The sequence below is a fragment of the Macaca mulatta genome, chromosome 6 (assembly GCF_049350105.2).
Source record: "Macaca mulatta isolate MMU2019108-1 chromosome 6, T2T-MMU8v2.0, whole genome shotgun sequence".
Lineage (NCBI taxonomy): Eukaryota > Metazoa > Chordata > Mammalia > Primates > Cercopithecidae > Macaca > Macaca mulatta.
Genome location: NC_133411.1, coordinates 158,865,582 through 158,877,988, shown reverse-complemented (window position 1 = coordinate 158,877,988; position 12,407 = coordinate 158,865,582). Strand labels below are relative to the sequence as shown.

Here is a 12,407-nt window from a genome sequence, read left to right as displayed (position 1 = left end):
GCTGAGATCATGCCATTGCACTCCAGCCTGGGCGACAAAGCAAAACTCTGTCTCAAAAAACAAACAAACAAACAAAAACTATAATTTTTCTCTCTTTTGCCAGGAAATTAACTTTTACAAGGTCATTGACTACATCCTGCATGGCAAAGAAGACATCAAAGTAATCCCGTAAGTTTCACCTGTCAAAAGACAAAATTACAATAAATTAGCTTAAAGATCTCAATTAGCTTTATTGGCGATTCTAGAATTGGGCAACACTTCATTCCATAAAATACATAAGTGTTCTGATAAGGTTGACTTTATAGACAGAGAAGGGCTGAAGAAAGCCAAGCAAACATCAAAGAACATGTTAGTCATTTTTAAGATACTTTTCTTATAAGGTGGGAGAGGGAGATAGAATAATAGAAAAATAACTGATTAATATCAGGTTACTGCTGCCTTTTTGTGTGCGTGTAAGGATTAAAGCAGAGGAACTTCGTTATCATGCCTGTTAAAGACTGGAACAGGTCTTTTTGGGAAATTGGCTTTTACCTCTCTCCTAATCGCTAAGAGGATCAGAAACAACTTAGTTTAGGTTTGATGAGGTGGAACGTTATCATGGGTGACTCCACGCTGGTTTTTAGTTTGGTTTGTTGGAGCTTAGTTCAGAGCTTCGTCCAAAACAAGGGCCTCCTAGAGTTTTTATTTTAACACATCTCAAAACATGGAAAACTGCAGGTACATTATCAACTTCCAAAAGATACTCATTCCAAGATCAACACTGACCAAATCCAGAGACCCCATAGTTGATTAGAGGCAGGGAGAGTGGGAAGGAGGCAGTGTAAGATGGTAGAGAGACTCAGAGGGTGAGCAGTGAGGCCCAAGAAAGAGGAAGACTTGACCAGAGCGGTGATGAGGGCTACGGTGGACCAGATTGTGAGTCAGTTGCTCTGAGTCCCAGTCTCACAGCCAGTGCCAGTAAGTGGTTTGTCTGGACCTTAGAGTCCGATGTATGGAATAAGACTGGGATGAAATCAGGGATTTTCAATGGTGCTACTCTTCTGGTACGTGAAGGAGGCAAAGCAAAAGCAGGAAGCTGCAAAGGAACTGACTCAGCCCTCACGGAAAGCCTATTCTCAATGTCCCCTCATGTGTGACCGAGGAGGACAATGAAAAGAAAAGGAAAGAATGCTCTCAGTCCTGCGTCTAGGTAGCTGGGACTCTATGACCATTCGAAGATTTGAACAGTTGCAAACTTTTAAAATATAGGCTTACACTTTTTTGGTTAGTAGACCTTTCTTAAAAACCTGATTACCTTCTTCTCTGTTTGAATCCTCTCCATGTGCTAAAAGCCACATCCATGGTTCTGTCTTGAGACATAGCCCTCTTTCTCAACTTAATTGCAGAGGCCTTGAGGCTATAATTCGGTTGGTGGGAGAGCCACACCTTTAGTCTTATCCCCCACAGCAATTTTGTCCCACTAAAGGGATTTACTGCATGCTAACTTAATCCTCAAAGAGTGGGTGTGATACGCCATGCTGATTCAGTTTGGTCACCAGACCAAACCGTAATAATCCCATCACCCAGATAAACAAGTTCTCAGGGTTATTTGTTATTGGTGAGGATGAGAAGTTGCCTCAAGTTCCTCAATTTCTAGATTATCTCTATTCTTTCATTCCTGCCTGCATAAGGACTGATTACCTTATTCTATTCTCTTCTTCTTTTTTTTTTTTTTAAGATGGAGTCTCACTCTGTCTTCCAGGCTGGAGTGCAGCAGCCCAATCTCGGCTCACTACAACTTCCTCCTCCTGGGTTCAAGCGATTCTCCTGCCTCAGCCTCCCAAGTAGCTGGGATTACAGGTGTGCGCCACCATGCCCAGCTAATTTGTGTATTTTTAGTAGAAATGGGGGTTTCACCATGCTGGTCAGGCTGGTCTCAAATTCCTGACCTCAAGTGATTCACCCACCTTGGCCTCCCAAAGTGCTGGAATTACTGGCGTGAGCCCCAGCACCCAGCCTGATACCCTTATTCTCTCCTAAAGCTCATCTCTCTTTTTTTTTTTCCACCTTATCAAAAACATACTCTTCAACAATTCTGTTTCCTAGTCCCTTTTCTAGCTTCTAGAGCCGCAATCTTATTAACTCACTATCTGTCTCTTAAATGGTCACAGGTCGCAATTCTCTGTTTGTCTCTGCTTGACCAGCATCACATCCTACTAGCCTCTGATAACACTCATCTTGCTGCCTACCACCCAGTCCCTAACCTATGTCTCTCATTTTAGGGTTTTTATTATGGCAGCACCTTGTTTCTAACACAAATCGTTGTTTCAGCCAAGATAGGCCAGGCTCTGCTTTCATAACAAGACCTTGAGACCTGAGTGTTATAAACAACTAAAATTTATTTCACCATCCCACTATGTGTGCATTGCCAGCTAGCAAGTGTGGTTGGAGGTATGGTATGTGGATTGTAGTCAGGTAGGAGCCGAGGCTAATAAAGCAGCCGCCATTTTGAACTTTGCAAGATAGAATAACCTTGCCATAGAGAAGAGAAGAAAAATACACACTGGCTCTTAAAATCTCCATCTGGAGGTGACACATAGCACTTATACTCACATTTTATGGGCACAGCTAGTTACATGGCTACACATTACTTGAGTGGTTAGGAAACGCAGTCTGACTTTGTGCCCAGGATAGACAGCCAGAATGTCTGTAAACATCCAGAATGGCTGTCACAGTATATGCCATCCACACTAATAGAGGGGAAAATCGAATAGTAAATAAATGACTAATCAAACCAAAGGAAGGCAAAATGAAAGTTCAGGAAGAACATAGGTGCTGGATGTGGATGCACTGTCTGTAGCCCCAGCTAATCAGGAGGCTGAGGCAGGAGGATTATTTGAGCCTAGGAGTTTGAGGCTGCAGTGAGCTATGACTGCACCTGTGAATAGCCACTGTACTCCAGCCTGGGCAACATAGTGAGACCCTTTCACTAAAAAAGAGAGAGAGAAAGAAGGAGAGAAGAGCATAGAGCAGGTAGGAAAATAAAATGTACATATCAAGGTGAAATTCAAATTCAAATATATCAATTACTTGAATTAATTAATTAATTAATTTAGTGTGTTAGTGTTTTATAGAGACAGGGTCTCACTATGTTGCCAGGTTGGTCTCAAACTTCTGGGTTCAAGCGATCCTCTCACCTCTACCTCCCAAAGTGCTGGGATTACAGGCATTAGCCACCATGCCTAGCCAATAATTTTTTTTTTTTTTTTTTGTAATAGAGATGGGGTCTCACCATGTTGCCCAGGCTCTCCTCTTCAAACTCCTGAGCTCGAGCAGTCCTTCTACCTTAGCCTCCCAAAGTGCTGGGATTATAGGCATGAGCTGATGCACTGGCCAATAATTTTTTTTTTTTTTTTTGAGACGGAGTCTCGCTCTGTCGCCCAGGCTGGAGTGCGGTGGCCGGATCTCAGCTCACTGCAAGCTCTGCCTCCCGGGTTTATGCCATTCTCCTGCCTCAGCCTCCCGAGTTGGGACTACAGGCGCCCACCACCTCGCCCGGCTAGTTTTTTGTATTTTTTAGTAGAGACGGGGTTTCACTGTGTTAGCCAGGATGGTCTCGATCTCCTGACCTCGTGATCCGCCCGTCTCGGCCTCCCAAAGTGCTGGGATTACAGGCTTGAGCCACCACGCCCGGCCAATAATTTTTAAAAATATAAATCAACTAGATGTTCCAGTTAAACGACAAAGATTGCCAGCCTGGATAAGAAAGAAATACATTACCTTTCATTGATTCTAAGATGCAGTTTTCTACTTTTTGACATTTCTGAAATAGAATTGTGCGATTGTTGTTAGCCATGGCAGACATGATGCAGTTGTTATTGCCTAGGTGTGAACGTGGTCATAACCACAGTCAAAAGACAAAGTTACAATCAATTTTGTCTAAAAATCTCAATTGGTTTTATTTGAGATTCTAGAATTGGGCAATGATTTATTGCGTAAAATAGAGTAAATGTTCCAATGAGTTGAGCAGAAGGGGTTGGTTTTATAGGAACAAAGAACAAAAAGCAGATTGGTCATTTTAAAGCTAGTTTTCTTGTAAGGCAGGACAGGGAAACAGGACAATAGAAAAATAACTGAGAAGTAGAAATCAAGCTATTTCAGGCTACCTTTGTGTGTGTGTAAGGACTGAAGCAGAGGAAACTTCATTATCATGCCAATTGAAACTGGCTTGTTGCTGGGCACAGTGGCTCACACCTATAATCCCAGCAATTTGGGAGGCTGAGGTGGGCAGATCCCTTGAGCTCAGCACTTTGAGACCAGCCTGGGCAATATGGCAAGACCCCATCTCCACAAAAAAGTACAAAAATTAGTCAGGTGTGGTGGTGCACACTTGTGGTCCCAACTGCTCAGGAGGCTGAGGCAGGAGGATCACTTGAGCCAGGGAGGTGGAGGCTACAGTGAGCCACAATTGCATCACTTCACACAGGGGACAGAGTGAGACCCTGTCTCAAAAAAAAAAAAGAAAGAAAGAAAGAAAGAAACTGGCTTAACTGGCTTGTTTGGAAAATTGGCTTTTGTTTCTCCTGTTTTCTCAGAAGGTCAGATAACAATTTAGTGTGTTTAGTGACTTGGAACTTTGATGTAGGTGACTTCATTTTAATTTTTAGTTTGATCTGTTAGGGCCCCTATTACAGGAGTTTAGTCAAAAACAATGGTGTCCTGTAATTTTCATTTCACACCATTCATATCATTGTAAGTATAGTTAATGCTGAGCAACCATTGCTGGTTGCTATTCACATTGAATTCAATTGCCATGCAAAATAATTTTAAAGAGAGATTATGCTATGATTCAGCATTGAAATGAAAAATTGTCTTAACTGGCACAAAATGACAGAAAAAAATGTGAGATACGATAAAAAAAAATCTGTATCTAAAAGAACAATGTTGATCTGAATAAAGTAAAAATTACAAGTGATAAGCATTATAGACTACATTATAGATTAATTGGCAGCATTTAATCTTTCTCTGCACATACAAAAGTCAACAATGATTACTTCCAAGATATGATGAAAAATCCTATATCCTGTTTACAGGGGACTAATCTGAAAGTGAATACAGAGAGGTTGAACATTAAAGATTGAAAAAAGACACACCATGCAAATGCTAATCAAAAGAAAACTTGTATAACCATGTTAACATCATATAGAAATAGACATATCAAAGAACATTAGTAGAGATAAAGAGTCACTTAATGATAAAGGGGTCGATCTACCTCAGTATTACAGGAAGATATTACTATTCTAAATTTGCAAGCACATCATAACATGACCTCAAAAAATATAAAGCAAAAACTAACAGAAATACAAGGAGATATAGACGAATCTATGTTTGCTAATTGACTTAAGGAGCAACTAAAATCAACAAACAGAATATAGAATATTTGAATAATCCAATTAATGAATTTAACCTAATAAATATAAAGAGAACACTGCTCTAAGCCAGTAACAATAAGCTAATTAGGAAATTCTCATATGCTTGGGAACTAAGAAATATCCTTCTGAAAAAATAAAAGGAATATACTTCCAAACAACCTATAGATAAAATAATCAATTAATGGAAATTAGAAAATATTCTGAGCTGAAAGATAATGAAAATATAACATATTAAAGCCTCTATAAAAAATAAAAAACCTGTGTGATGCAGTGAAATTGTGCTTAATGTAAAAATTTACAGCCTTAAATGCACATATTTAAATTTTAAAAGGCTGAAAAAGTAACAAGCTATGTATCCATCCGTATCAGTCAGGGTCTCAACTGAAAATAGGTGTCACATTCAAATCAGGATAATTCAGTGAGGGTTTATTTACAGAGGGACAAATTGCAAAGGTGGGGGTGGAATGAAGGGAACCATAAGAGAATGTGCTATTAGTTGGGGAGCTACTACCACTTCTGGCCCCAAAAGGAAATTTCCATAATCTGGAATGAAAAAGAGTCTTGTAGAGCAAACCACCTTGAGAGAAGCATTGACCTTCAGTCAAGGAACATAGCCAGCTCAAAGCAGCCTTGTCAGTGGTTGTCCTGTCTCTACAAAAATATTTTTAAAATTAGCTGGATGTGATGGCACAGGCCTGCAGTCCTACATGTGAGGCTGAGGTGGGAGAATTGCTTGAGCCCAGGAGGTTGAGGCTGCAGTAAGCCAGGTTTGCCCCCCTGCACTCCAGCCTGGGTGACAGAGTGAGACCCTGTCTCAAACAAAACAAAAAACCTAGCCAGGTGGTGGCACATGCCTGTAATCCCAGCTACTTGGGAGACTGAAGTGGGAGGATTGCTTAAGACCAGGAATTCAAGAACAGCCTGGACAACATAGTAAGACCCTGTCTTGAAAAAAAGAATAAGAGGAAAAAAATTAAAAGTGAAACTTACAAAATCAAGAAGAAATATAACACCAAAACAGTTTTATTACAATACAATATTTATTACAATAAAATAAATAAAAACCTTCTCACAAAGATACCCCAGGCCCAGATTTTTTTCACAGGTGAATTCTACTTAGTGATTTTTATTCATTTATTTATATTTTTTAGAGATGGAGTCTCCCTCTATTGCCCAGGCTGGCTTTGGACTCCTGGTTTCCAGTGATCCTCCCACTTCAGCCTCCCCACTAGCTGGGGCTACAGGCACACACCACTGCCTGAGTTCTAATTAATATTTAAGGAAGAAATAAAAATCTCATACGATTATTGTATGATAACAGGCAAAGAAGTGGCTAGTATAAGCTATATGCCAAAACCCAACAGAAAGGAAAGTTCTGAGTATGCTCCCTTACGGACACAGATGTAAATATCCTAAATATAATTCTAGCAAATAATGGACATAGATGTAAATATTCTAAATAAAATTCTAGCAAATAATGAGTAACAATATATAAAAGATTGCACATCGTTACCCAGATGGATTTATTCCAGGAATGCAGACTTGGTTTAATGTTAGAAAAATCAACCTATATAATTTGCCATTAAGAGAAAAATGACATAATCATCATTATAGAGGAAAATTTTCTTAATCTTCTAAAGAGAATTTTAGGCCAGGTGCGATAGCTTACACCAGCCTCACACTTTGGAAGGCTGAGGCAGGTGGATCACCTGAGCTCAGGAGTTTGAGACCAGCCTGGGAATATATCCATGGAACAGAACAAAGAGCCGGAAACAGACTTACACATATACAGCCACTTCATTTGTGACAAAGGTGCCATTTTAAAGCAATGGAAGAACGAATGATCTTTCAAATAAATTATGCTTGTATAAATGGGTACCAACATGGGAAAAAAAAGAAATGTGATTTCTCCCTCAAAAGTAAATTACACAGCCGGGCACGGTGGCTCACGCCTGTAATCCCAACACGCCTGTAATCCCACCCGAGGCGGGTGGATCACCTGAGATCAGGAGTTCGAGGCCAGCCTGGCCAACATGGTGAAACTTCATCCCTACTAAAAATACAAAAATTAGCCAGGCATTGTGGCAGGCACCTGTAATCCCAGCTACTCGGGAGGTTGAGGCAGGAGAATCACTTAAACCCAGGAGGCAGAGGTTGCATGCAGTGAGATGAGATCGCGCCATTACACTCCAGCCTGGGTAACAGAGCAAGACTCTGTCTCAAAAACAAAACAACAAAGAAGTAAATTACACAAATATAAATTCTAGGTGAATTAGGGGTCCAAATATAAAAGGTCAAACTGTAACACTTTTAGAAGATAGTATAAAAGAGCTTTATGATCTTTGGGTAAAAAATTTATAAATAAGACTTCAGAAACAAATAAAAATATTGATATATTTGACCACATTTAGAACAAAAACTTCTATTTATATCAAAATATACCATTTGGGAGTGTATTAGTTTATCTATTTCTACATAACATATTGTCCCAAAAGTTAGTGACTTAAAACATCAATAATAATTTATTATCTCTCTTTATTGTTGTTATTATTTTGAGATGGAGTTTTGCTCTTGTCATCCAGGCTGGAGTGCAATGGCATGATCTTGGCTCACTGCAACCTCTGCCTCCTGGTTTCAGGTGATTCTCCTGCCTCAGCCTCCCCAGTAGCTGGGAATATAGAAATCCACCATCATGCCCTGTTAATTTTTGTAATTTTTTTTAGTAGAGATGGGATTTCACCATGTTGGCCAAGCTGGACTCAAACTCCCAACCTTAGGTTACCTGCCTTCCTCAGCCTCCCAAAGTGCTGGGATTACAGTTGTGAGCCACTATACCCGGCTTCTCTTTATTATTTATTATTCTGTGGGTCAGAAATTCAAGGGTGGCTTGACTGGGTAGTTTTTTGTTTTTCGTGTTTTTTTTTGAGATGGAGTTTCACTCTAGTTACCCAGGCTGGAGTGCAATGGCATGATCTCGGCTCACCGCAACCTCTGCCACCTGGGTTCAAGAGATTCTCCTGACTCAGCCTCCCAAGTAACTGGGATTACAAGCATGCGCCACCATGCCCAGCTAATTTTGTATTTTTAGTAGAGACAGGATTTCTCCATGTTGGTCAGGCTGGTCTCGAACTCCTGACCTCAGGTGATCTGCCTGCCTTGGCCCCAAAGTGCTGGGATTACAGGCGTGAGCCACTGCGCCGGCCGACTGGGCAGTTTTAGCTTGGGGTAGCTCATGAGGTTGAAGTCAAATATGAGTGTGGGCTGCAGTCATCTGAAGGCTTTCCCGGAATCGGAGGATCTGCTTACTAAATAACTTACTCAGATGGCTGGCAAGTTGATGCTGGCTGTTGGCAGGAGGCCTCAGTTCCTTTTCACATAGGCCTCTATAACGGGCTGCTTGAGTTACTTCGTGGCATGGTGGCTGACTTCCCCAGAGCAAGCAGGTGAAAGCTACAATGCCTTCCATAATCTAGTTTCAAAATAACACATTCATCTCCACCATATTCTTTTGGTCACTGAGACCAGCTTTGATTCATCGTTGGAGGGGACTATACAAGGAAGTGAGAATCACTGAGGGTCATATAGGAGGCTGGTTACTATAAAGAGTAAAAAGGCAAATCATGATACAAGAAAATGTATTTATAGCACAAATAACTGACAAAGGCTCGTATCAAAAATGTATATAGGGCCAGGCACAGTGGCTCATGCCTGTAATTCCAGTGCTTTGGGAGACCTAGGTAGGAGGATCACTTTAGTCCAGGAATTTGAGACCAGCCTGGGCAACACAGTAAGACTCCCCATCTCTATGGTACAGCCTGACAGGTTCTTCTTGCCCGCTGCCCAGAAAAGACAATACACTGAGAACAGCAAGAGTTGCAGCAGAGAAAGAGTTTAATTATTTTAAGGCAGTTGAGCAAAAGAACCAGAGATATTTCTCAAATCTACCTCCCTGAGAATTTGGAGGCCAGGGTTTTTCAAGGATAGTTTGGTGGGCAGGGGGCTAGGGAATGGGAAATACTGGTTGGTTGGGCTGAGGATAAAATCACAGGGGATTGAAACTGTCTTCTTGCAGTGAGTCAGTTCCTAGGTGAGGTCACAAGACCAGTTGAATCTGGCTACTGCGTTCCAGCCTGAGTGACAGAGTGAGCCCTGTCTCTTAAAAAAAAAAAAAAAAAAAAAAAAAGAACATACAAAGAACTCCTACAAATCAATAAAAAGGAAACACTATTGAAAAATGAGCAAAAGTAAATTTAAAAGTAACTTTAAAAAATGAGTAAAAGACATGAACAGAGGAACTTTACAAAAAATGCAAATGACAAATACATTTATGGAAGGTACTCCATTTTATTAATTTTGTAGAGAAATATGAAAGAAAAGTACGATGAGATACCATTAGACCTCACCACAAGGACTATCATGCAAAAGTCTGAAAATACTAAGTATTGACAGAGATGGAGAACAAAGGAAACTTTGTACCACTGAGTTATGGGTCCGGGTAGAGTCAGTCAGTAGCCAGAATGCGAAAGTATAAAAAATATCTCAAAGACCAGTCTTAGGTTGTACAACAGTGATGTTATCTGTAGGAGGGGAAGTTATAAATCATGTGATCCCCAGCCACATAACTCCTGAGCAGTAAGGAATTATAGAAAACCAGCTAGGGAACAATGGCTGGTTATTGTTTAACTACACTTACATCTTAGCAGAATTCAGGTCCCTCCCATAACCCTAACCTTGTGGCCTTTCATTAGCCTTACAAAGGCAGTTTTAGTCCCCAGAGGGGGTCAATTTTGGGAAGGGACTATTATCATCTTTGCTTCAATGTTAAATTATAAACTAAATTCTCCCCATAGCTGGCTTGGTCTATGCCCAGGAATGAGTAAGGGCAGTTAGCTTGTAAAGTTAGAAGCAAGATGGAATCTTGTGAGGTTAGATTTCTCTGTTATAATTTTTGCAGACAGTTCCATCTATGAAAAAAATTTTTAATCAGCTGAGCATGGTGGTTTGTGCCTGAAGTCCCAGCTAAGTGAGCAGCTGAGGTAGAAGGATTACTTGAGCCCAGGAGTTCAAGTTTAAGCTAGGATCATGCTCCTGCATTCCAGCCTGAGTGACAGAGTAAGGGCCTGTCTCAAAAAAAAAAAAAAAAAAAAAAGAGAGAGAGAGAGAGAACACATAAAGAATTCCTATGAATCAATAAGAAGGAAACACTATAGAAAAATGGGTAAAAATAATTTTTTAAAATGAGTAAAAGACATGAACATTAATTTTGTAGAGAAATATGAAAGAAAACTATGATGAGATACCATTAGACCTCACCAGAAGTACTATCATTTAAAAGTCTGAAAATACTAAGTATTGACAGAGATGGAGAACAAAGGAAACTCTAATGGACCACTGATGGGAGTGTAAATTGGTACAATCATTTTAGAAAACAGTTTGGCCTCATCTAGTAAAGTTGAAGATACAAACATCTTATGACCCAGTACTTCTACTCCTAGGAATATACCATGTAGCACTGAGAGCACATATACACCAATGTTGACATCAGCACTGTTTATATTATCCCCTAACTGGAAGGATAGGGGATGTCCACCAACAGTTGAACGGATAACTTGTGCTACAGTAGTATAGGGAACACTGTAAGTCAATGAAATGAGTGAATTACAGCAACGTGACAAAGAAGACAGACAAAATAATATACATTGTATGGTTCCATCTAAATGAAGTTGAAAAACAGGCAAAAGTAAACTAACAAGTACAGGAAAACATGCTTAGGAGGTAAAACTCTACAAAAAAACAACAATGCAATTTAGCATAATTTCAGAATAATGGTTACCTCTGGGTTTAGGGAGAAGGTTATGATTGCGGGGGAAAGTCAAGGGCTTCCAAGGAGCTGACAATGCTGTTCTTGATGTCTATGTGGTTTTATAAATGTTCATTTTCTAATGATTGCTGAGGTTTTTAATGCGTGTTTATGTGTGTGTTTTTTTCTCACAACAAACAAGCAAAAATAATAATACAAAAAATTATAGTATTGTGAGGGATAAGTATATATAAAGCACTTAGCTTAGTGCTTAGTACATGGTAGGAATTCTCCATAGATGAATTTTTTCATTCCCTACATAGTTTTAGTAGCTTCTAACTTTATGAGGGAAGTGATGGTATTTGTTTCTGCTCAGCAGCAAATAACAATCTGTAGAATGAATGCTGTCTCTTTTCTCGGACAGTGAAACTTGGTGGGCAGTCAGTAAAATGTTATATTCGCCACCCTTTTCTCCATGTCTAGATTTGGACATGAAGATTGTTGGCCAACATTTTGGGTTTGGTCAGGTGTAGTGAATGTAAGCAGTTGCTGAGAGCCACCTGAGAGCAGGGGGAGGGCAAAGGCCCACATTTTAGTCTTCAGTCCAGCAATCCCCGCACTGAGAGTCACCATTTGTCTTTGGCCTTCACAGGAATCCACCTCCTGACCATTGGGCTTTAGTAAGCGGTCTTCCCACTTATGTTGCCCAGAATGGCCTGGTAAGTAATGTAACTTTGAAGGGAGAGAGTTTTGGATCAGGTGGAAGAAAGAGTGGAAGGATTTTAGATCAAGAAGAGAGTGGAAAAGATGATGGCAAGTGTGGATCTCTAAAAGCCTGATTCTCTTGTTTCTCTCAATTCAGTTGGCAATTGGTCTAAATGAATGAACAGATCATTGACATTTGAGGAAATATCAAATACATAGATAAATAATCCTTAGGTAGAAAGGTGCAGTCTTGGCCAGGCACAGTGGCTCAGGCCTATAATCCCAGAACTTTGGGGGGCCAAGGCGGGTGGATCACCTGAGGTCAGGAGCTCGAGACCAGCCTGGCCAACATGGCAAAACTCCATCTCTACTAAAAATATAAAAATTTGGCCAGGTGCGGTGGCTCACGCCTGTAATCCCAGCACTTTGGGAGGCCGAGGCGGGCGGATCACGAGGTCAGGAGATCGAGACCATCCTGGCTAACACGGTGA

The 12,407-nt window shown here is 40.5% G+C and overlaps 1 protein-coding gene across 1 annotated transcript in view; it reads left to right on the top strand.

Moving 5' to 3' along the window:
- The window catches only part of PDE6A (phosphodiesterase 6A), an 83,707-nt gene that overhangs the window by 28,432 nt on the left and 42,868 nt on the right, over nt 1-12,407 (top strand). The window contains 2 exon segments of the mRNA NM_001278479.1: nt 104-168; nt 11,864-11,930. Coding sequence (NP_001265408.1) covers nt 104-168; nt 11,864-11,930 — 132 coding nt within the window.